Source organism: Cryptomeria japonica, chromosome 1, assembly GCF_030272615.1.
Source record: "Cryptomeria japonica chromosome 1, Sugi_1.0, whole genome shotgun sequence".
In the NCBI taxonomy this organism is placed as follows: Eukaryota; Viridiplantae; Streptophyta; class Pinopsida; order Cupressales; family Cupressaceae; genus Cryptomeria; species Cryptomeria japonica.
The window spans coordinates 548,598,627-548,623,785 of record NC_081405.1 but is presented as its reverse complement, the minus strand read 5'-3'; the positions used below and the strand labels follow the sequence as shown (position 1 = coordinate 548,623,785).

The 25,159-nt window shown below is 36.1% G+C and overlaps 1 protein-coding gene across 2 annotated transcripts in view; it reads left to right on the top strand.

The window, feature by feature from the left end:
- LOC131044895 (isocitrate dehydrogenase [NAD] catalytic subunit 5, mitochondrial) overlaps positions 1 to 21,458 on the top strand; it is a 64,848-nt gene extending 43,390 nt beyond the window's left edge. For both annotated transcript variants that reach the window (XM_057978374.2, XM_057978375.2), the window contains exons 4-8: positions 8,264 to 8,425; positions 8,683 to 8,757; positions 20,579 to 20,688; positions 20,780 to 20,852; positions 20,971 to 21,458. In XM_057978374.2, coding sequence (XP_057834357.1) covers positions 8,264 to 8,425; positions 8,683 to 8,757; positions 20,579 to 20,688; positions 20,780 to 20,852; positions 20,971 to 21,162 — 612 coding nt within the window. In that variant the 3' untranslated portion in view covers positions 21,163 to 21,458. The remainder of the gene's footprint in view (positions 1 to 8,263; positions 8,426 to 8,682; positions 8,758 to 20,578; positions 20,689 to 20,779; positions 20,853 to 20,970) is intronic.
- Positions 21,459 to 25,159: the final 3,701 nt, after the last annotated feature.

The following is a 25,159-nucleotide window of genomic DNA, read 5'->3' as shown; positions in this document are numbered from 1 at the left end:
GTGGGTCGCCATTATCCAAGAATTTGATATTGAAATCCAGCCCATGAAACTTGTTCGAGGACAAGCCTTGGCGCAAACACTGGCAATTGATGGACCAGGATTAGTCCAGCAGATTTATGAATTAGAGGATGTCACTCCCGATGAATGGTACAAAGATATTGTGACATACTTGCTTAACAACAGATGTCCTGCTCACATGACACCCACGCAGAAAAGAGCACTAAGAATAAAGTGTCAACATTATATGCTTCAAGGATCTGTTCTGTATCGCAAGAATCATGAAGGGATATATCTGAGGTGTGTTGGCAAAGATGAGGCCAAACAAATAATTGAACATTTTCATTCCAAGTTTGGGACTGGACATGGAGCAAACCTCGCAACAGCTCATCAAATCTAAGGGCAGGATATTACTGGCCTACACTTTTCAAAGACACATTTAATCATATCAGGACTTGCCACACATGCCAAGTCGCAGCCTTCAGAGAAAGAAATCCTGCTATGCCACTAAACCCAGTGATTGAAGCTAGACCATTTGCCAAATGGGGAATGGATTTCATTGGTGTTATCAACCCCGCATCCTCAGCACAACACAAGTATATCATCACGGCTACTGATTATTGTACCAGATGGTCGGAGGCACAGGCTCTCAAAGTATGCACTACTGAAGTTGTAATCAAATTCCTGGAAGAAAACATCATCACAAGGTTTGGATGTCCTTATGCTTTGGTTTGCGACAATGGCTCGGCATTCACATCATTGAGATTCTCGAATTGGGCTTTTGAATATGGAATAACCCTCAAATTTTCATCAAATTATTATCCTCAGGGTAATGGGTTAGCTGAGTCAACTAATAAGAACCTGCTCAGTGTTATCAAGAAGCTGCTAGAAAGAAGTCCGAGAGAATGGCATACTCAGTTGAGATTTGCTCTATGGGCAGACAGAATCTTGCCAAGTCTCGTCCACATTGAGTCATTCTTAGGATTAGATTATACTTTATCTCTTGCAAGCCCCACTCTTTTGATCTTTTTTGAGAGCTTGTTAGTATTAGGAAACCCTGTTCCTGCAGTTCGGATTTGGCGTAAGACCCCTTGATGAAACAACAATCACAACGACCACTAGTGCTTATCCACACGTAGAGACCCTACCTAAAAGAACATTGAAGTCACCCTAACTGATCCTTCTTGCGATATCTTCAGCAGTTAGAGATTTTATTCAAGAGAGGATAAGGTACCCTTGGGTATTTTATTTTGTGTATGATTGTGTATAAAATACACGTCAACAGTAAGATAAATGTAAAAGGTATTGGGAGCAATATTCATAAATCGTATGATGCTTATCTTGGGACCATAGTTTCAAGATGTGAATTGCCTTTGTTGGCAATTCTATTCACAAACTCTTGAGTGGATTGCCTCTGTCGGCGATTCTATCTATAAGCTCCTGTGTGGATTGCCTCAGTCGGCAATTCTATCCACAAGCTCTTGTGCGGATTGCCTCAGTCGGCGATTCTATCCGTGAGCTCTCACATGCATTGCCCTCAATCGGCGATTCTATCCATGAGCTCTTATGTGGATTGCCTCAGTTGGCGATTCTATCCATGAGCTCTTGTGTGGATTGCCTCAGTCGGCGATTCTATCCACAAGCTCTTACGTGGATTGCCTCAGTCAACGATTCTAGCCACAAGCTCTTACGTGGATTGCCTCAGTCGGCGATTCTATCCATGAGCTCTTACGTGGATTGCCTCTGTCGGCGATTTTATCCACAAGCTTTTTCGTGAATTGCCTTAGTTGGCGATTCTATCCACAATCTGGAGTTATTGTAAGATCGTCACCTTCCAATAACATAAAAAATACAAGTGGAAATCATTTGGAAGTCGTCACTTCCTTATGATTTACACAGGGCCCATAAAATAATTATTAGTATTAATAATAATAATCAATATTTACAATTTTTACCTCAGAAGTGCTCAATCTTGATTAGTAAGCTCCCTCTCAATCACAAGGTATCTTGAGTTTCTTCTAGAGATCATATTTTTCTGAACATACGTCTGAATTTCTGACTTCAGCAAGGGACGCTTGTAGTTTAAGTTTGAGAGGACAAGTTCTTGCAATGTGGCCATATTCGAGACTTTCAAGGAGATATCAATCTGATCTTAATCGGATCTTTCTTTAGGCGGTTAGGCTTTATAGAAGGAAACCTGGCTCTAATACCATGTTAATTTTGTGGATCAGATTTAAAATTTATCTTCTTCTATGTATTATCTATCACTGAATTGTTGTATAAATCTGTTTGTCTTCTTTTATGTTGCAGGAGAGGAGGAGCATTTTTATTTCAATGTCCATTCTCACACATTTCATTTGGTATATGTAGTGGGCTGGGTACGGTCAAGCGATGCCTTGACCGACCATGTCTTTTGGACATGGCCGATCAAGACATCACTTGATCGTGCCCCCTCATGATAATAAATGTTTGAATGAGAGACTTCATTTATCTCTCATTCAATCATTTATCTTACCGAGGCTATCATGCATTAACATTACATACAATGTAGATGAGTTTGCTTATAAAGGCAAGGCTACATGGATATGTGAGCACACAAACATGACATGTGGCTCAATAAGAAACAAGGGTAGGTAGGAAATAGGTGTGGTAGGTAGGAGAAACAATAAAATATTCCACATGAGGTAGATCACCCACCGAATGTGGAATGTAACAAGACCACAAAAGGTGGAAATTCTCCTACACACTATCCCAATGTGGCACAAACACCCAAGTGTCTCATACCCAAACTACTATGAAATGCATGTACCTAAGTAAACTTAAGTAAGGTGTAATAACATCCAACATGAATAATTAATTACACCAACAAACAGTCCTAGCCACCCATATCTACAAACTGAGATACAAAAATGTACAAAACTGTTGTAACTAACAAATTACTGCTAAAAATGAGGTCGAACCTCCATCTACTTACCACCCTAGCCCTCAACACTCATGACTAAGTTAGATTACAAAATTTTCAGCCATCTCAAACTACCACCTACTATGCAACAAAAACCATAAAGAAACAGGATGAGCATCAAAACCAAAATCCAACCACCACTATTGCCACCAGCACACCTGAGACCTGTGAGTCGACCTCAACTCTCTGTGTCACCTCGGCTATAAGTCGCGTCTGACACAAAAGCTCCTCCTTTTTTCTTCTTGATATTCTTGGACCCACTGGCTGTCCCTGCTTCCACTTGGTCTCAATCTTCTCCTTGCTTCTCTTTTGCACCTTGTTTTCTGCTTCTTCCCTCTGAACGATAGGCTAGCTTTCTCTTAGAATGTCTTTAATGGCACTTAAGCCCAATTGAGCAGCCACCTTTCATGCCTCCTTATTGCATTAATCATTCCATAATAAATTCTACTGTAGAGGGTGATCGAGTTCCTCCCCTGGAGCCAATCACCTCCCCGGACCACGAATCCCACCCCGGTCTTGCAATTGCTATGATGGCTCCCAATCCCCAACACCATTCCTCCTTCACTCACTGGTTCATCAGCCAATGTGCGTCTTCTTTCGTAATTAACATTAAACACCAGGCAAGGAATATTTAAGAAGTCATCTCCCAAAACAATTGTCACTTTATGTGGGAAAGAGGGGTCATCGAATTTGAACACATTCTTAAGTCGTTTCTCTGTGATCTTTCTCTAGAATGCCATTATGGGTTTCAACGTTTGCAACAAAAAGTTAGCCTGCATCTTCATCTTCCATAAATCCCTACTCACTCGCTAAATTGAAGCTAAGGACTTGTTCTGCTCAATGCAGCTCAAAGCCTCCATTGTGTTTGAAAGAATGAAATGATTATACATCCATCGACTCTACTTAAACAAATTACGCACGCTTGACACATATCAGCTGGGATGATCATCAATGAAATGCAATTAATTCCCTGCAAACATTCTGGTCGTACTCGCCACCTCCAACGAGCTTCTGCCACATACATCTTCCCAAATCTCCTGCTCATCAACTTGCAATAGCTATTTTGCCAGCTTGGAGTATTTATTAGCCTCCATGTTGCCCTCACGTTTTACGTTGGTAATTTTGAAATTTTGTAATGTTTTCATTAAATTTTTTGTGATCCTCACTAATTTGTCCAACTTCCAATTGTCTGCTCTCCCCTTTATGAGCGCATTTGTTATAATCTATGAGTCACCTTCCAAATGAAGCCGGGCTAAGTTGCTGAATCATGGGGTTTTCCAAACGATTCCAGGTATGAAACATACCGGAATTGGATTCTGAAACAAATCTCCTGTTGGTACATCCAGGGTTCGCGTTTTTAGATGTTGAAATGTTTAGTGATTCTAGTTTGATCTTTAAGATATTGAAAACTGAATTTAAATTAGTATGTTATGTTTCAAAATTTGAAATTTGTAATGGTTTTGTGTATCATATATACTGGTGTATGACACTCTAAAAGCTTATTTCTATTTTATAGCTACATATATATACATACATATAATAAACATACCAAAAACATACCCAACCCCCAAAAAATTTCTGTTGCACCGATGTTTCGTACCCACTTATATGTTCCTGTTCTTGTTCCCGATTCAACAAATTAGAAGCCAGGAGCTTGACAATTTTTTTGCCAACTTAACCACCAGGAATGCCGCTTTGGCTTCCACTTCATTATTTGTGCTTGCTTTGAGCCTTTGCATATTTTAGGCCAAGACGTTACCCTGCCAATCCCTGGCCACACAACCTACACCAAACTGACCTGGTTTCTCTTTTAAAGTTCCATAAAAAAATATTTTAATCCATCCCTTGTTAGGAGCATTCTGTTCCGCCATTTTATCATTTGAAGCAAATGGATAAACCCATTTTAGCCCATTAACAGGCCAGGTTCACTTGTAACTTACATTGAATATATCAGACAACATGTAATGTTGACGTGACTAAAATTGCGGAACTACGACTCTCTCCGGCCAACATAGAATAGAATGTACTCGCTGAGTATCCTATCCTCTCTTGAGATAAGGAAATCCCTAATGCTGTTTCAATTGATCAGTGGGGACGACCTCAAGGTTTCGATTGTCAGGTCTTGACTGCAGGATAACTCAGTGATTGATGTGATTTGTTGGGAGCACAAGGGGTCTTACAATTTTGCAACAAGCTAGTCTGTTGCGATTCTCGAACTGGGAAATAAAATCAAAAGGGAAGGGTTCAGGAAGCCTAAGGACAAGGATGATAACAGTTGATGTAGCGGGTAGACAAATTTCAATAAACCAGTTCTTGTTTCGCCAGAGATACCCTCACAACTAGACAAGAACGGTGCAAGCTCCAAGGGATGAAGGAATTTCAGACCGGAGACACTCGTTTTAGGTACCCAATTTTGGCACAGCCTAAGACGAACACCTGTAGTTGAACTGAGCACAGTTTGGGTTCAAACTAACCATGCACAGTGACCTACAATCAGCAAAACCCCCAATGGTATGAACCAGAAATGCATCAAATACCCTTCTACATTTCACCATTAAAATCCTTGCACTCTAAAATTAACCAGCTGAAAGAAACCATGCAAACAGACTAAAAACAAGATGATAAACACCAAATCAATGTCTATATATTGATTTCAGCTGCCTACGACAACAATTTCTGCAACATCTCTATGCTATTCCTATAATCTAACCTATTATAACTCTAAAATCTAACTACAAAATTCTAACTATCTAACCCTTTACAAAAGGAAGGCCTCTGCCTTTTATAGATTTTACAATATGAATCAGAGGCTAGGATGGATTGCATCCAAGGGTCCTGATCTGCCTTCCAGATGCTGGCAGCCCTAACCCATGTCCATTAAACTCTCAGTCATCCACCCAACCACTATCCCAACTACTTGCAACTGTTTGGCTTCAATTTGGGCCTATCCGATAGTTGAACATAACTAACCTGTGTCCCCTCTGTTTTAAAATATCTTGCACAGGACCCACAAGCAGTTTTACAATAAAATAGTTTCAGTTTTTAGAAACTGGACTTCTGGAATATCTTTCAGCTATGTATTTCTCGGGAATGCATACTTTGCAGCGTTTAGAGTGTTCTTTGGTCTTTGGTCCTGGTGGTGGACTTTAGCTTGTTGTTCAACGACACGCTTCCCAATGCTCATTTCTGATCTCACGCTCTTGCATTTTCTTCTTCAGCTTTCAACGCTTGGCTCCTTGACGTTTTAGGCTTTTGCCTGGTTCTTCAGGACGATGCCTTCGTCCTGCAAACAATCACTCTCACTTTAATAAATCAATTTGAAAATTAATTAATTTAACAAATATTAAATTTTTAACGTCTGGCTAGAGAAGCTCTTTGTGAGATGTATCCTTAAATGTTTTCGCTTGATAGAGGTGAAATGTGAGATTTCATTTTAAATGCTCATTTGCCTCTCTTTTTGGAATTTCGTGCATATTAGGCAATTTGAAACCTCTAAGCATTTTTTGAAGTTTGGCCTACGAGGAGTTTCGGCTTATAGGCAAATTGAACTTTATGTTTTAATACGAAATTCGGGCCATTTGTTAAAATCACGCAATTTTAACTCTTTATTTTCGGCTTAATGAAGTCCTTTGCGCGACTTTATATATTTTGGTTCAAAATGCTTAATCGTGTGATTCACACTTTATGATTTTCGGGCTTTTGGGCGAAATGAGGGTTTTGATTCCTTGGCTCATAGAGCCATTTTGCGATTTTTTCATTTTACATTTGGCTTATGAGCCAATTTTCGCTAGTTTACTCCTTGCCAATTTCGGCTTGAAAGCCGATTTTGCAAATTGGCTATTCTCCTAAGTTTTTCGACTTACTGGCCGAATTTGCAAACTTCCTCACGATTTTCATTTGCCTTTATGCTTACACTCGGGATTCAAACTGAGGATGCGATTATAACGCGCGATTTGAATATGCAAAGTTCACGATTTTATTTCCGTCAAAGTTCGGGGGCCTTTGTGTTTTTCGGCCAAATGAGCCGTTTTGAGAGCTGTTGTTATTTTCACGATTTTTCTATTTCTCCTTTTTGGCCTAAGGAATTATTTCGCAAGCCTGACGATTTTCGGGCTATAAAGACCCTTTGTAAGTTCGGGTGTAAGCGATTTTACTTGCCCTTTCTGCAAGCGAACTTTGGGCATACTGAAGGAAATGCGAGATTTTTAACTTAAAACATTTTCGGCTTACAAGGCGATACTTAAGCTTGCCTTTTGTTTTCGGGTCGATGAGGTAGTGTGCGCGATTTTCATCCTTGACTCCATTTTCGGCTCCTTTGAAGATTTTGTGAGATTAAAATGGTTTTGGGCTTGAATGGCCTATTCGCGAGTTATGCCATTTTTGGGCTAGAGGGTCCTTGTGCAAACTTTCTATCCCAATTTGGTCTAGGAGGCTGATATTCTTCCTTTTCCCTGTATTTCGGCCTAAGGGGGAACTTTGAAAACTTAGGCTCTCTTTTTTTTTTCGGGCAAATAAGGGTTGTTTGGCCTTTTGGCACGACTCTGAATGCATTAAGGAGGTTCTTTACTTTCTCGCAAATCACAAGGAAAGGCGATGCTGAGCGATCATCAGGCTCTACAGAATTGAAAATGCTCGCCCGGACTTCTCTCTACCACTCAGGCAGACTGCAACCACGCAGGTCCCTGTCAAAAAGGACGGGGTGTGCAGTGCAGAGCACATGTAATCTTTCTTGGAAACTGCAAGTTGCAAATTTTACTTTGCAACCAGTTTTTTCTTCTCTTAGCATATCTGTATTCAGTGTACTTAATGCCGATTCTGTGAATCTTTTAGTTCTTTGTTTTCTGGTATCGATCATTTTTGTATGTTTCAGTGTCTATGACAATTATCTTTATTCTCTTGTCCTCTTTATTTATTCATTTCAATTAAACTGGTTTGTAGCAGCATATTGCTTGATATTGTAGAAGTTTAAGGTTGAGTATAATTTTCCTTTTGTAAACAAATGGCTTTTTTTTTTTACTTTGGGAGGATGCTTATAAATACATGTTTGAGAGTATGCAAATATATTTGAACTTGGTTGTGGGATGAATTGCTTAAGAAAAATAATTTAAATAAACTAAATATATAGATGAAAAGAGAAAGAGACGGGAAGCTTACCTCTAGGGTTTGATCAACCTTTGCTAATTATTAAACTTAAGTTCTAAGCTATTGCTGAGGCTATATGATTTCCATTGCATTTCTCATCTTGGAAGTGTTCATTTTCTGTTTTACATTGTGGAGTTTGCATGCCTAATTATTGCTTTACAGGTTGTGAGAGGTGTTGTTGAAAGCCTGAAGATCATCACTCGTCAAGCAAGTTCAAGAGTAGCTGAGTATGCTTTTCATTATGCCAAGACACATGGTAGACAAAGGGTATCAGCGATCCACAAGGCTAACATAATGAAGAAAACAGATGGACTTTTTCTGCAGGTCTCTTGGAACCACATTTGATAAATCATCTTTTTAAGACATTGGGTACTTTTATGTTTCTAATTTTTTAATGGAATTGGAATGGTTGTTAACTCAAATACTAAGCATGCACTGTCCTGAGATATTGTGAGTAGTTGGTGTTGATATCCACTATAACTAACTTTGATAATACTTTCTTCATGCCAATATTTGATCCTGAAATTTCTTTTGGGTGCTTATATATGTGCTAACAGTATTGCCATTTCTCCTTTTTGCAGTGTTGTCGTGAAGTTGCAGAGAAGTACCCTGAAATTCAATATGAGGAGATCATTATTGATAATTGTTGTATGATGGTATGTTCAATTTTCTTTTTACTTAAATCAGATATAATCTTAAGTTTCAATGTTATTTTCTGTGACAGAATCAGAGTTTGTGATAAATGTCATTATGCATCTTAGCATTGCATTCACACAACATTGATATGAAGGGGCAAATTTGTGATGGAATTTAAGTACCTGGTTTAACATTGATGACATTCTCCACACTCACTTCTTGATTGCCTTATACAACATATTGCACAGAGTCTTTACATTTTTTACTTTGTAGTCTTGTCATATTGTTATTATTATTTACCATTAAATTCTATTCCAAGGTGGGGACATTACACATATGTCCATGTATTAGAGAAAATAGTGCAGCCCTTTTTGTGCTGAATTTTCATTTGATCTTTGATTATGACCAGAATAATTTGCATGACTTAGTTCATCTAGTGCCAACTCAAATCATATGGACTAGGTGCCTTGAACCCTTTTCCAGCAATTGTCGATGTATTGACTAATGATTCCCAATATGGGCTCCTCACAGATAATGGTATGTTGCTATAATACCAAAAATTAGTGCATACCATACTTGCCTCAAGTTAAGACAAGAGCCCACTAACTTAGTCCCTTAGGAGGAGAATTAATCACAACTGCAATTTCCTCAATTGTCTTCTTCTTTTCTAATTTCTTCTCCTTGTACAAACAAGGGCAACTTTCATCTCTTTTATAATCTCTAGTTCCAATGAATTATACAGCTACACTTATTGGTAAGGGATTTATGCAAGGTGATATTTGAGGTGAATGGTACTCTCATCCTCATGGCGCCATTATTTTTATCGGATCCATTGAGCCATGCGTCCATGCACAGGCTTGGGCTTGTCACCACTACAGTTACTTGTGGATGCCATCCATATTTATAAAGCTGGGAACATCAGCAAAAATAAATGAAAAATGAAGCTTCAACTTTTAAAGAAGAGAAAGGAAAAAAGAAACAAAAAACAAAATACTGAAATTTTAGAAGTGCAAGAATGTAACATAAATGAAAGATACAACACCAAAACTAAAATAACAAAAGAAAAGTTATATGCCTTTCAAATCTGGTTCGATAAATATGTTGAATCAGTTGAAGAGTACTCAAAAACCAGTCCAAATCAATTGGAAATTGATGCAATGAAGTCAAGGAGTCAAGGGTACGAGAGAAAATTGCATAGAGGTGGAAAAATAATATTTTTAGCTGGTTTGAGCCAAGTGTCTATATGTGCAGTGGTACAAGTTTTTATCCAAGACTCATGATGCTTCTGGTGAGATTTTGGGCAAATACCTTGCCAATTCAATCCTCACTTGCGAGTACTCACAAGTTACAAACTTTTGCATCTATGCAGTACAAGATTTCTTTCTTTTAAGCATATAGTTTGAAATGCGGACTTGGCAGCCAAAAAATTGGACTCAAAATCAGGACTCTACACAGACTAGGCAAAAATTGCAGCAAAGAAAAACATAATTGCACACACAAAAAAATAAAAATTAACACAATTAGAGAACACACAAGTCTACTTTGATCGTCAATTTGTCATAATTTAAACATACATCATATGACCCTCAAATGTGCAAAATCTGAAAGTGCACAGTCAAACAATACATCATACTATAACAAGATTATAAATAATAATTGTTAACAGCACTATAACTGTTTACATATGTCAAAACAACCAAATATTATCTACATCCTCTTTTCCCTTGTGTAAATTTTTTGGGCCTCAAACTAGAAGTCAAGTTAGAATCAATGAGGGCTAATTGTTTCCTCAAAATGCTTTCGTTTTCCTCCAATGCATCTAACTTTACTGCTTGTGTTGTTACTCTCTCCAATTCAGCAATATCTTCATTAGTAAACATGATTTATCATTATGTTTTTATTTTACATTCCAATCAGCATAAGGATTGATGTCATCTAAGTCGATGGCGTGATGTGAAAAACTCTACACCTTTTTGGTTTGAAGGCGAAGGTTGTACCGAACAAAGACAAGGTCATTAAAGAACTTCTAGGTCAACTTGTTTCTTTTCTTTGTACAGATGCTCTCAAATAGACTCCGATTGCATTCACATCCATAAGCACCATAGGGTTGTGACAAAACATGGATATCTAGTTTCAGAAGAATTGATGTGCTAGCATTGCAATATTTGCAACACAAATCTACAAAAAAACATTTAAAAAATATAAGAATTAAGTAAAAAATTTAGAGCTTGTTTAACTTCAAACTTCCGAGTTTCTAGTTTCTAGTTTCTATTATTAAACTAAAGATTAAAAGATTATTTTTTTACTTAATTGTTTTTTCCGCTTTTGAATTGCTTGAGCTAAGCAAAAGAGCTCCCCCGTCCACACCCTTGTAGACTTCCATCTTATCAAGAATTTTGTCTATAATTCTGCCGTGACCTCATCAGCTCTAAATTATTAGAGAAGTTTAACTTAATTTAGAGAACTAGAACTTTGCGTTTAGATAGTAGGCCAAGACATGTATTGGCTGGTGGAGTTGGTTTGTCCATCTATAATAAATGATGCACCGAATAATCTCATGTTTTCATCTGTTCCAACTTAGTAATGCGAAATCGCCTCTTTGGCCCTATTCATGACCTCATAGAGGTAACCATTGGCATGCCATTCCCATCCACCAAATGCATAACCTTGACCAAATTTTTTGTCAACAAAAAAAACTGAAAATAAATTTTAAATCATTACAAACAAAAAAACAGCAAATATATAATTTGCTTATAAAATTGTGTTTGTAATTGCTACTTACTCTTAGTATCTCCTTTGCTCTTCTAATAAACATCTCATTAATGACTGTTCTTTGGCCTTCTCCCCTTTGTTTTTTTTTAAATTATGAAGACTCCATTTAGGCATTGACCACAAACATCTGCTTGAGAGGAGGAATTGTGCCTACAATTCTTTTCAAAGAGAGGAACTTGATGGCGAATTATGTCACTCTTGGTTGCACAAGATCTTTTCCATTTGTATAGGCTTTGTTGGAAATGCTGTCATTGATGTCAAAGTGTGTTTTGTTCAAGAAGAGAGATTGTTGGAAATATGGTCATTGATGACAAAGGTTGTTGATGTTAAAGTTTGGGAGATAGTTGTTATATATAACTTATATTGGCATCAATTGGAAGCTAACTCAATTTTAAAAGAGGTCTAATTGGAGGCCGACTCATGAAATTTTATTATTTGATATAGGTGTAATTGGAAGTTGACTCATGGAATTTTATTATTTTGAAGAGGTGTAATTAGAGGCCGACTAATTGAAATTTGTTTTTTTGAAGTAATTTGAGGCCAACTCATGAAATTTTATTAATGATTTAATTTTTTAGGGCCGACCATGTGTTTTATGTATTTAATTTTGGTGTCCAATATAAAAAGGTGAAGCATGTTTGTAACTTGTAATTATGGTGTGTGAGAAAATGTTTTATCATTCAAATACAAAGAGCTTAGCAGATTTTGTGAATTGTTAAAGTGCAAAAAAATACGTTCATCATTTGTTGAAGAAGCAACATCCAAAAGGTGAAATTTTGTAGCAAAGGTTGGTGCCTCTTAAAAAAAGAGATTGGTGACTCTTGTTGAGTTGGTGCCCAGTTGTGGGGATTGGTGTCTCCAGTAGGCTGGTGCTTGCAGATTCTGTAAATGGGGATTGGTGTCTCTAGTGGGTTGGTGTTTGCAAATATTGTAAGATCATTTTATTTTTGTTTTGGCTAGATTTGGATAGTAGACCCAAGCAATCCTTCTCTATGGTTTTCCTAAAAGGGTTTCTACATAAATCTTGTGTTCTTAATTGTAGATCTAATGTGATTGCTTTATTGTGGTTGTTAAATTTTAATGAGTAAAAGATCATCTTATACTGTCCATCCCCCCTCTTGGTATAAGTGTATGCTCATCAATTTCTCATCAAAGAAAGGATCCAAGTATGGATGTAGATAAATTTTGTGATTTATTTATAGTCTTCAATTGTGCTTTTGATCCCTCCATCGCCTAATGCCCTCTAGCATCAAATCCAAACAATGTGTGGCACAAGGAGTCTAGGAAATAGCGGGATGCCTTTCCATAATAAGTTTCCCCGTGGCGACATATCTTGTTGCATTGACCATGACAATTTGAAATTTTGCACAACATTCTCAACCCCAACCTTGTGGATCATGTTGTCCACCAAATTGCACAAAGCCTCAACATTTTTGACTTCATGCATGGCATCTACAAACTTCAATAACATGAATATGCTATTCAAAGCCACTAGAAAGTTAAGCAAAGTCTTATTCTGGCCATCTATCCTTCTGATCAATAACCTCTAGTTGTTTATTTTTTATGGCTTCCTCTAGCAATGGTCCTACTCAAATCCTTAGTTATTAGAGTCTTAAACCCTTTACTAGCAATTGTCAATGCATTTACCAATACTTTCCAATCTGGGCTGTTCTCTACATTGAAGGGTAAATTATTGTAGTGCCAAAAGTTTGTGTGGAATAAAAAACTGAGCAAAGAAGGAAGATGGCTAGAACTTTCAACATTGAGTGAAGGAAGACAGCTAGAACACTCAAAAATGTAACTAGTAGACGAAAGAAAATCATGTGTGGGGGGCAACAAAGGTATTTGTAGATGGATCAGGATTAGCATTCATCACTGCTGTCTTGTTTCCATTGTCCTTATCTTTTCCTTTTTTATTTATATCAACAATGGTAAGTAGGGTATCTATTTCTCTCATATCCTCTTTACACACTTAAGGACATGCCTTCACATCATGTTTAGGTATTCTTGCAAGGTGATATTTTAATCTTTTGATTCCTCCCCTCATAATAAGCCTACAAAAATTATAATGGACCTTTCCCTTAACATTACGTAGTCTTCCATGCTTTCATGCAAGGACTTTTGTGCTGATACCTTGCGTTGAACTTGCCTTCGCTGTTTTTAACATAGAAAATCAAATTAATAGGGTTTCAAAAAAATGTTATGGCAAACATTCATAAAATAAAATTTAAAATAAATTTTGTTAAAAAACAATCCAAAATAGTTTGAATCTTCAAACAAACCTTCAAAAATCATTCTAAGCTCTTCTCTTAGGCTGGTCTTCCACTTGGCTGCAAACTTCCAAATCTATTGATCAAAATCATAGACAAAACAGAATGAAAATTACAGCCTGCCTATGAGTTGTATCAACTTAATGCATTTTGCTAGTTGAGTCAGGAGTCACCTCGAGTCTTGATCAGTTTTCTAATAGAGCTTTGGCTAGATTCCAAAATAATGTATAATATGTTGTGTTCAACACAAACGTAGGCATATGGTGTAGTTTTAGTTAATGGTTATTGGAGTGGGTGGGAAAAGCTTCAAGAAGAAATAGAAAAGAAGATTAAACAAATTATGTTTGATTGATTAGTAGAGTCCGTTAAATAGTTTCATTTATGCAGTCAGTGGTTGAGATGATCCATTAAGTAGATAAAATTTTCTTTCCTTGTGATATTTATGGGGGTGTATTGAATGTTAGTAAAAAATATTGGTCATTTGGTGGAGAGATTCTAGATGGGAGCTTTTTAACGAATTCCGTATGAACACCCTTCTTTATATGAATGTGTATGCCCTTAATCCTAAATTGTAAGTGTCCAATCCTAGTAGAGCAGTACCCTTGGTGTTCTAGGGATCAAAAATGAATTTCATGATGCTATCTCCAACATTAATTGTACATAGGAGCTGTGCATGCTTATTAATTCAATCTAAATAATCCATGCAAAAGGGAGGAAAATGACTCTTTTTTTGTTAGTTTGACTTCTAGTGGATGATGGAGCTTGCATGGTGGTGGAGCACTAGAGTTTGAATGCCTTGCTATGCAATAATTATCGAGATGAATTGGTCTACAGATAGCTTCATTCACTTTGTTATGAAGTACTAGTTTTCATCAAAGATAATGGACAACCTAGTCTATATATACACCAATCTTTGACTTGAATGAATTAGACCCACTTTTTAAACCTTGGGGAGGAGACTCAAGAAAACTCAAAGTTGGGTTTAATTAGTATGCAATTACAAAGGGTGCATTTAGTTGATGGGCATTTTTGGATGACCTTTGCAAAGAGTATTTAGAGTTTTGTTCTGTTCACTGTAGTCTTGTATTATTTATCATATATATATATTGTGTGTGTGTTTTGTTAGAGCAATAGACTTTCAGTAGAATTAAGGCCACAAACAAGCAATACTTATACCTTGTAATTGTGCCTTTAAAAGGCTTACAAAGGGAAGGCAAGTTGTCTTTCCAAGAAACAACCTACACAAACAAACAAAGGTAAAATCTTAACAAAGTAGACAACTCCCTTTGTGTGCTATGTTAGACCATCGATATGCTAATGTGAAACTGATAGGTTATAAGTCCTGTTAATCTTTAATATATCTAACACCTCCCCTAATAACTAAACTAGAATTCAAGTCCAAGCTTATTTCTAAATTTGACAAATTTATCTCTACTAAGTGGTTTAGTTGTTATTTCTGCAATCTGTTTTGTTGTAGGACAATAATAAAGATAAACATCGTCATTATCGACCGATCGGTAAATGTAATGTTGGTGAGCCTCGATATGTTTATTGCATGCATGATAGACTATCTTCTTCCCCATCTTGAGAATTCCCTAATTAGGAGTGAAGTCATTGGAACCAAGTTGAGGATTGATCAAGATCCTTTGTGACTACATTGCTTCACCTTGTACCAACAATAAACTCATCATACATGCACAATTTGAATATTTGGAAAACACTAGGCACCAGGGCAAAATTTTGCTTTCTCACCACCTTGTACCAAAGGTTTTCCTGATCATGTAGACTGACCTTCCATTTATGTTGGCATTTCATCTTCTTGAACATCCTTCAGCATGGTGTAATACCACTTTGGTCATCAATGCTCATTTTTTTGAGCTTTCTTGAGGGCTGGGTATCATCTTGTTTGTCATCTAGTTCTTGATCCTCTCATACATCATACAAACTATTGTAATGTCATTTTGGTTTATTTTGTTGGCTTTCCTTTGGGTTCTGAGTGCTACCATCAGATCTACAAATCTTTGATGCTCTCAAGTCCATGATTTGTTCCAAGCCTTTTTCAATTTCACCCCATATTTATCAATACTAATCTTCGATACAAGATTGTTTGTATATTTAGCATCATCGTGGAAGAAATACATCTTCTCATCCACAATTATTAGAATATTTAATTATATTTTAATTAGCTTTATTTAGTTATTTATTAATGGTCATTTAGCTTTTTATCTTTTTTAGTTCATTAAGTGAAACTATTGCTTCTTTATTAAAGAGGCATAGTTAGCTCTTTATTATTTAGCTTTTTAAGCTTTATTTAGCGTTTTAGGCTTTTTAGCTTTTTAGTTCACTTAAACGATTTGTTCTTTTTATAGAACATCATCTTGTAAATTCTTTATATACGGTTGTATATCGTTGAATAGATTATTTGATTATTTTGAGCAATAAATTTTCATGGTATCAGAGCGGGTTGATGGGGTTTGTCAGGATTTGGCGAATTTTTTAAATAAAAAATTCCTAGCTTCTTTACTTGGATATTATTTCCAGAATTTTTTTTATCAATTTTTAAATGAAAAAATTGTTAAGAAGTTTTCGAGATTTGTTTTCGGTGAGCTAGGGTTTCTGGTTTGAAATCTTCAGGGCATCCTTTTCTAGAAATTTTCGAAGGCTTTTTCCTTTGAAAAACATAGGTATTTTTCTGCAAGTCGCAAATTTTGGAAAATCGCGCGGTAGGGCACTCGAAGTCTATTTTTCAAGAAGGGCACACTTCTCTTTTTTTTCCGATGCGTTCAGAACCCGTGTTTTGACTTGTGGCAGCGGCGTTTTTTTCCTGAAATTGCGCTTTTTTGTGCTCACGATTTTCTATGGGAATTTTTTTTTCCCCCCACAACCTGCAAAAATTCTTCCACGTTTTTTTTGGGGCCTGACAATTTTAGGCGGGATTTTCTTCCACGCCTAAAGGCGATTTTCTTGTGCTCGCGGTGGCGGCAATTTTGGCGCTTTTTTCATGCCTTCGGCAATTTTTTTTGCCAGCAATTTTTTCGTATTTTTCCAGCGGCACAAAGTTTACCTACGATGGCTCTACGGTTTTTTTGGGGATTTTTAATGGCACCTTTTCCGTGTTTTCTTTGTGCGTTGTGTGCCTCCAACTACAAATTTTTGTTTTTCAGGCGCGCGGTTATTTTTCGGGTCTACAAAAAAACACACTCAAGTTTTTTTTCTCTGAGCAATGGCTAAGTTTTTTTTGATGGGTTTCTGATTTTTCTCCACAAAAAATCATGGGAGGGTTTTGCTTGATTTTTCCTCAAAAATCAGGGTGTTGTTTTACAACTCGATGTCTAGTGTTTTGTTGCGTGATGTCTGCTGTTTTACCACGTGATGTCTGGTATTTTGCCACGTGATATCTGATGTTTTACCACGTGATGTCTGGTGTTTTACCGTGTGATGTTTGAGGTTTTTGCTACACAACGTTGAAGGGTTTTGTTTGATTTTTTCCTCAAAAATCCTTTAAAGTTTTTTGGTCTTGTTTAGGGTTTTTACCATTTTTTTCCACAAAAAATGATGATTTGTTTCTTCAGTTTTGCAGGGTTTGTCAAATTTTCCTCAAAATCATGGTTTCAACTTTCAAGTTTCAATTCGATTTTGGTATTCTTGATCATTCACACTTTGCAGATCCGGGGAGGGTCTCTTTCACAACAAAGTGTTCTTTCCATTTTTTATCAAAAGACCTGCAATGTCTTTTGTAGGGTAGTTAGTAGATAGAATGACCATTAAGGGAGGGTATTAGAATATTTAATTATATTTTAGGTAGCTTTATTTAGTTATTTATTAATGGTCATTTAGCTCTTTATCTTTTTTAGTTCATTAAGTGAAACTATTCTTCTTTATTAAAGACGCATAGTTAGCTTTTTAAGTTTTATTTAGCATTTTAGGCTTTTTAGCTTTTTAGTTCACTTAAACGATTTGTTCTTTTTATAGAACACCGTCTTGTAAACTCTTTATATACGGTTGTATATCATTGAATAGATTATCCGATTATTTTGAACAATCAATTTTTCAACAATCACATGACTACTAATCACAATCCTATTTGTAGAGAAATTGAGTATCTTGTATGCCTTCAACTATTCACTATAGCCATCAAATATATACCTTTTAGTCTTTGCATCCAAATTACTTGCATTTTGTGCAAGAATTAGGGTGAAAAGCAATACAATTGAAAACATGCAAGGCACTTATTGACAGTCTTCTTCACAACTATTCTTTCTGTGAAGAAATATTCTGCAGTGCCTTACAAGGACTTTGGTTAAGGACAGAATTTTTTTTATAGCTTCCGCCTAGTACTGGCATGGCACATGTTGTGCACCATGCACTTTGCTATTCCTATAGCTATCTTATTCCTCTGCTCCACAACTCTATTCTGTTGTGAAGTGTGTGGAGTATATAAGTCGTGTATATCAATCGCTTTGCAGACATCCTTGAATTGATCGGTGGGAAATTCCTCTCCATTGTCCAACCTCATTGACTCAATAGGTCTATAGCTTGTTTTTCAACTAGGGTTTTGATTGTAACAATGAGAGAAACATTTAAGCTTATTTTTCTAGAAGTATACCTCCATCTTCCTAGAAAAGTCATCAACAATCAGCAAGAAAAAACTTGGCTTCAGACACAATGGGTGTCTATATTGGGCCACACAAGTTAGCATAAACCGGGTCCAAGACTCGTTTGACCCTTCATTCTTTGTTGATATTAATTAAGTGTTGACTCTATTTTCTCATTTGGCATCCATCAAACACATTCTTACATTCTTGAATGGATGAAAGTCTATTCACCATATTAGTCTAGCTTAGAGACAAATACAGATAATTAAAGTGCCGATACCTTCAATACCAAAATACTTGTTATTTTCCACCACTGCCAATGCATGACTGTCATTTTGGGAACAACAAACTTGTACAATTCCCTCTCACCAATACCAACTGCAATCACCTGGTCATTGGGGACAGTTTTGACCATACATTTGATGGCTTGAAAGTTGACAGGAAAAAGAGGATTCTTAGTTAATTGATAGAAAGAATATTCTTATTCATGCTGAAACATATCTAACATTTTTTAATGCATAGGCACCATTTTCCAATGTGAAACGAATGTCACCACACTCTTCAACAAAATGATTCCACTCATCTATTAAAGTGAGAGATTTAAATGTCTCCATGGATTGTTCATGTGACATGACAAATGCAAATCTGTCTTTCACCTCTGGCTAATTCATTTCATGCTCCTCACCGTCATCAACATTTTGCATGCTTTAATCTCCTCTTAGGGCAATTCCTTCTGAAGTGTTAGGTTAATCACGGTAAAATCATTTCCCTCTTGATTTCAAGATGTGCTACTGCCTTCCGATTGGTCATTTGATGCACTTCCAGTGGTTTGCCTGGCTTTGCCCCTGATTTGTGTCCTGAATACACTATCTATAGATTCTGAATCTCTGAAAATCCTCTTAATTGAATACCATCAAGTAATCACATTCAAGCACTCCCACAGGCTTTGCTTGGCTTGGCTCTGATACCATATTAGAGCAATAGATCTTCAGCAGAAACAAAGCTACAAACAAGCAATACTTGTTGCAATTGTTCCTATTAAATAGGCCCACAAACGGAAGCTCAGTTGGCTATCCATAAAATTACCTACACAAGGAAGCAAAAGTAAAATCTCAACTAAGTAAATAACACTCCTAATTTGTGTGTTATGTTAAACCACCAATTTTCTAATGTAAAACCAACATTGGTAACTCGTGTCCTATTAATCTATAATATATCCAACACATTTTGTATTTGTATTTGTTAATACTCAGTTAAGAAGTCACTGTAATGTTCTTATTTTTGTGTGCATCTACATTTTCTATTTGAATTCGTTTTACTGTTATTGTCTTGGTCATCAGTAAAGAACACCAGAAGATCCCTCCATTTTAGCATTAATGTGATTATATATTATTGGGATGTTATTTAATTTATTCTAACATTCAATCATTTTTCTATACTTAAATTTTCTATTCTTTTCTTAACGAGTTATCATCTCATTCTCTGATGAGCCCTGAAAGTAGAATTTATTTTCTAACTTTACCAGAGACACATCTCCTCAAGGGTACATTTCCCTCATCTCTGTCTCAAATCCCTCTAGATCAGTTTTGATACGGGCAAGATTAAATTCTTAAATGTTTTCTATTGATATTTAAGGAACAGTGTTGAGAGACTTGCTGATGTCTTAGAGTATGATGCCATGCTGAGTTCGAGTTACATGATTTATGAGAGGTTTTACACCATAAAATTTTTGCAACTGTTATGCTCACATCATTCTCAATTTAAGAAAATATGTTACCGATTAAATTTGTGTATTAAGATATCAATCGTCCTATAAAACTCAACATTATTCTTTGTTTATATGGTTTCTGTGGAAGTCTCAAAAATTAGGTCATTTAAACAGATTTGAATGATTGAAAAACACTTTGTTTTATGTGTACGTATGCTTAATTCGTCTACATTAATCTACATAATGACTATTGACAATTGTTAATTAATAATTTCTGTAATACTAATTCCTCATATTTAAATGCTCTATCTTTGTGGTTAGTATATGAAGAATAAGTAATATGTTTGTATCCATATTCAGCATAGCATTTCTTTGAGTTTCTTTTGAAAAACATGGGCTTCAATTTTGTCACTTTTCCTCTCCTGCAAGATGGTCAGAAAAATATTTTGGCTTTAGTTGTTGCTCTGACAATGTGAAATGCATATTTGTACTGCAGCTTGTAAAAAATCCTACACTCTTTGATGTCTTGGTGATGCCTAACTTGTATGGTGACATTATTAGTGATCTCTGTGCTGGTCTTATCGGAGGCTTGGGGTTGACACCAAGGTAATTTTCAATAATTTCTTACCTTGCATGCCCCTTATTCTGGAATTAATGGTCTGAAATATTATGTTGTTTGACATGCATGGTGTTATAGTTGCAACATAGGAGAGAGTGGGCTTGCGCTAGCTGAAGCTGTACATGGTTCAGCACCTGATATAGCTGGCAAGGTGAGGTTCAGCATCAAAATATAATTAACTGATTTGAGTGCACTTAAGTTATGAGAAGGATGTGAATGTTCTTGATATTCATTGCAAGAATCTAATTATAAGGCTTTTCTGTTTGCAGAACCTTGCCAATCCAACAGCTTTACTTCTTAGTGCTGTAACCATGCTTCGCCACTTGGGACTGCAAGAAAAGGCAGATCAAATTCATAATGCAATTCTGAAGACGATTGAAGAAGGAAAATATCGTACTGGCGACCTTGGGGGCAAATCCTCCACCACAGAGTACACAAATGCTGTATGTGATCACCTTTGAGAACTCAGCATTTAACAGATATCATATTGAAATTCATCAATGGATTTCATTTAGATCTTCAATTTTGCTTGTAATATTGCCATAAAATAATGGCATGCTTTATATTTGTGGATTTTTCACCTAAAAAATATGACACAATGAATTGATTACTTTGGATTCACATGTGGCAATGGCAATGGCAATGTACATGTGCATGTACAACATGCACAGTTTTGAAATATGCTATAGGATTTCAGATTTATAGCCCTTTCATGCAGTAGCTGTTTTCCACAATAAAGTCTTCTATTCTGTTGTTACTTCGCTGTTGTTAATTACTAAATTATGTTCAAAGCAGATTTGAATACTCAGGCTCACAATAGTATAAATCTGCTGCACCATAGGCATTGCAGTTGATCATATTTTTTTGAATCAAACTGGCTTTTGATCATGAAAACATGGAGAGAGGATATCCAGTCTTATTTGCCTTAGGCTGGTCCATGTGGATCCTTTATTCTTTTATTACATTTTTAATGATAAGCGGAATTTCATAGTGAACTTCTTATTGGCACTCTTTTAGTTGATTATAATTTATTGTCGAAGATAAATAATGCAAGGAATAAGCTATTTACTTCATTTGGTTTCTTATTTACAGTTTTGCCTCATTTTATGTCTTCGGTGTGATTTTGGATGCTTACCATTATTCTCAAATTATTCTTGTTGTAACAACGAAAAAACATATTTAAATCAAACATTTGAGTACAATATAGTTGATTCATCTAAAAATACTGTGATTTTGAGAATCAACTATTCTAGAGGACATAGAGAACTATCTCATTAAACAAAACACTCTAAAGATATTTGATGCTGATAAACGTTGAACTTCTACAAAATAGCATTATGCAAGGGCTGATCAAAGAATATTCTTGTTAGTTTAATATAATCCCATTGCTGTATTATGAAGTTGAAGTCAAGAGTTATATATTGAAGGACGATTATCACATTTTGATAGTTAGAATTGTTTTTTTAGAGCTAATATGGACGGTGGCTTATGTTAATGTTTATATCAGATTTGAATATAGGATCTTTCAAATCTTATTAATGCAATTTTCACTTCTTATATCAATATAAGGATTCCTTTGTATATCAATTAATTCAACATGCATCTCCTTTGGTTCACACATAAATTGACTAAGAGCATTAACTGAATAACAAATGTCAGGCCTAATGTTAACCAAATACATTGGGGACCCAATAATTTGTCTGTATAAGGTAGGATTTGCAAATTCTGTTTCTACTGCCGCTTCCTTTAATTTGTGCAAGTTTGTGTCCATAGGAGTAGACATAGGTTTGCATTCCATCATTCCAAATCTTTTTAGAATGTCAATAGTGTATTTTCCTTGATTTAGGATGATGCTATCTACTTGTTGCCAAACTTCTAAACCAAGGAAATAATGTAAAAGACCCAAGTCCATGTCAAACTCTGAAGCAAGGTCTTGCTTACATTTGGCAATTAGGTGACCTTCTCTTGTAATTAATAAGTCATCAACATATAAAATGAGTATCAACATTTCACCATTTATTACCTTGAAGTACAAATTCGGATTTGCATCATTCTTGAAGAAGTTTAAGCCCAGAAGATATTTATCTATTCTTTCATACCAGGCTCGAGGGGCCTGCTTGAGCCCATATAAGGCTTTCTTCAACTTGCATACATATGCGTCATTTCCATGTATGACAAACCCTTCAAGCTGCTTTAAGTATACTTCTTCTTCTATTATCCCGTTCAGAAAAGTTGTCTTCACATCCATCTGACGAATCTTCCATCTTTTAGATGCAGCAAGGGCAATGACAACTCTAACAGAAGTATATCTGGCAATTGGGGCAAAAGTCTCTTCATAGTCAATCCCTTCCTTCTAAGAGAAACCTCTGGCTATAAATTGTGTGTTGTATTTCTCAATGTTGCCATCTACCACATGTTTGATTTTGAAAAGCCATTTTGAGGATACTACTGATTTGTCTTTAGGTCGGGGCACAATGTCCCAAACATCATTTTCAATGATGGACTGATATTCTTTTGTCATAGCATCCTTCCATACTTGATTTTCAATGGCCTCCTTGACACTGGAAGACTGTGATTTGATGATCTCACTCATCAAGGCAACATAGCTGGAAAACATGTGAGGTCTTTTGCTTTCCCTGAAGGCCCCTTGTGGTGCTGCATAGTCTTTAGCTTCTTGAATCATTTTTCTTGCCCAAAGTGGCCTTTTTCGATTCATATGAGTACCTCTGGTTTCATTTGCAGGATCCATGAGTTCATTTTGTCCTTCATTTTCTATTACTTCTTGAGTCTCCCTTTGAATCTCAGGAGCAAGATCCTCTTCCATGTTTAGAGGAGATTCTAGGTCTTCTAACTCTTGAGTACTTTTAGATTTTCTGAAAGCAATATCTTCCTCAAATATAACATCTCTACTTAATTCAATTTGTCTTTGTCCAGGTATATAGATTCCGTAGGCTTTAGATATTTCACTATAACCTACAAATATGTCATTTTTGCCCAATTGTTCTAATTTGGATATTTTCTCTTTAGGTATATGAATATAGACTGGACATCCAAAGATTCTTAGGTGACTTATGTCTGGTTTAACTCCAGTGAAGGTTTCTTCAGGGGTTTTGTCATCTAGGAGAGAGTGATGACTTCTATTTTGTACATATACATCAGTACTAGAGGCTTCAACCCAAAAATAAGTTTCTAAGTTTTGATCATACATCATAGCTCTAGTAGCTTCTACAATAGTTCTATTCTTCCTCTCCATCATTCCATTTTGTTGAGGATTATAAGGAACTGTATACTCCCTCTTAATCCCAACATTTATACAAAAGTTTCTAAAGTTATCTAAAGTATATTCCCCAATTATATGTTCTTAGTATTTTAATTCTCTTATTAGATATATTTTCTACTAGAGCCTTGAATTCCTTAAATCTCATAAGGATTTCTTCTCTTTACATTTAAAAAATAATATCCATGTTTTCCTAGAGAAATCATCTACAAAGATAATATAATACAAAAATCCTCCTAAAGAGGTTACAGACATAGGTCCACATCAATCAGAATGAATAATTTCTAATACATTTTTTAGATTTGCTATCACTGGTGTGAAACATGCCTTTTGTGTTTTTCCCTAGAGCGCATCCTTTGCATGTTCCTTCACGATTTAGGTTTAGTTTAGGTAGACCTATCACCATTTTTTCAATTGAAGGGAGAGCTCCGAAATGAAGATGTCCTAACCTCCTATGCCAAATTTCACTTGTGATTGTTGACTCATGCATTAAAGCTTGAGAGGAGGAAATACACAGTTTGTAGAGGCACCCATGTCTTACTCCAATAGTATAGGTGTTGAAATGGATACTAAATTTCTCTTTATCCTTGGGACATATAATACATCTATGAGTTGAAGGGAGATGCCTGAATTTAGGTTTATAGTATAGGTCCCAATTCCTTTTACAGGACAACTTGAATCATCCCCAATAGTTACTTCCTCATCAAAAATTTCTATTAGGCTATCAAGGTGTTCTTTGAATCATGTAATGTGACGTGATGCTCCACTATCAATTACCCCGGTATTAGGGTTAGTTGATATTTGACTTGAAAGAGTTGAGTAGAACACAAGTTTCTCTGAATCATTCTCCATCCTTGACTTACTAACTTCTGCAATAGTGGCTTGAGGTCTTGGTCTGTCCGGATACTTTATGGCATAGTGCCCATATTGGTCACATCTGAAGCATTGTACTTTGGTCATATCCCTCTTCCTCTTGGATGAGTATTTTCCTCTTGAATCTTTGTCCTTCTTCCTTTTGACATTCTTTTTCTTTCCCTTTTTGTGTGAAGAGGAGTTCAACACATGAATGTCTTCATTGATAGGTCTTTGACAACCCCCTCTTGCAATTAGCCTGGATTCTTCTTGAATGCAATCTATTTTTAATCGATCAAATTTTGTAAGTTTTGAGCGAGCACTAATTC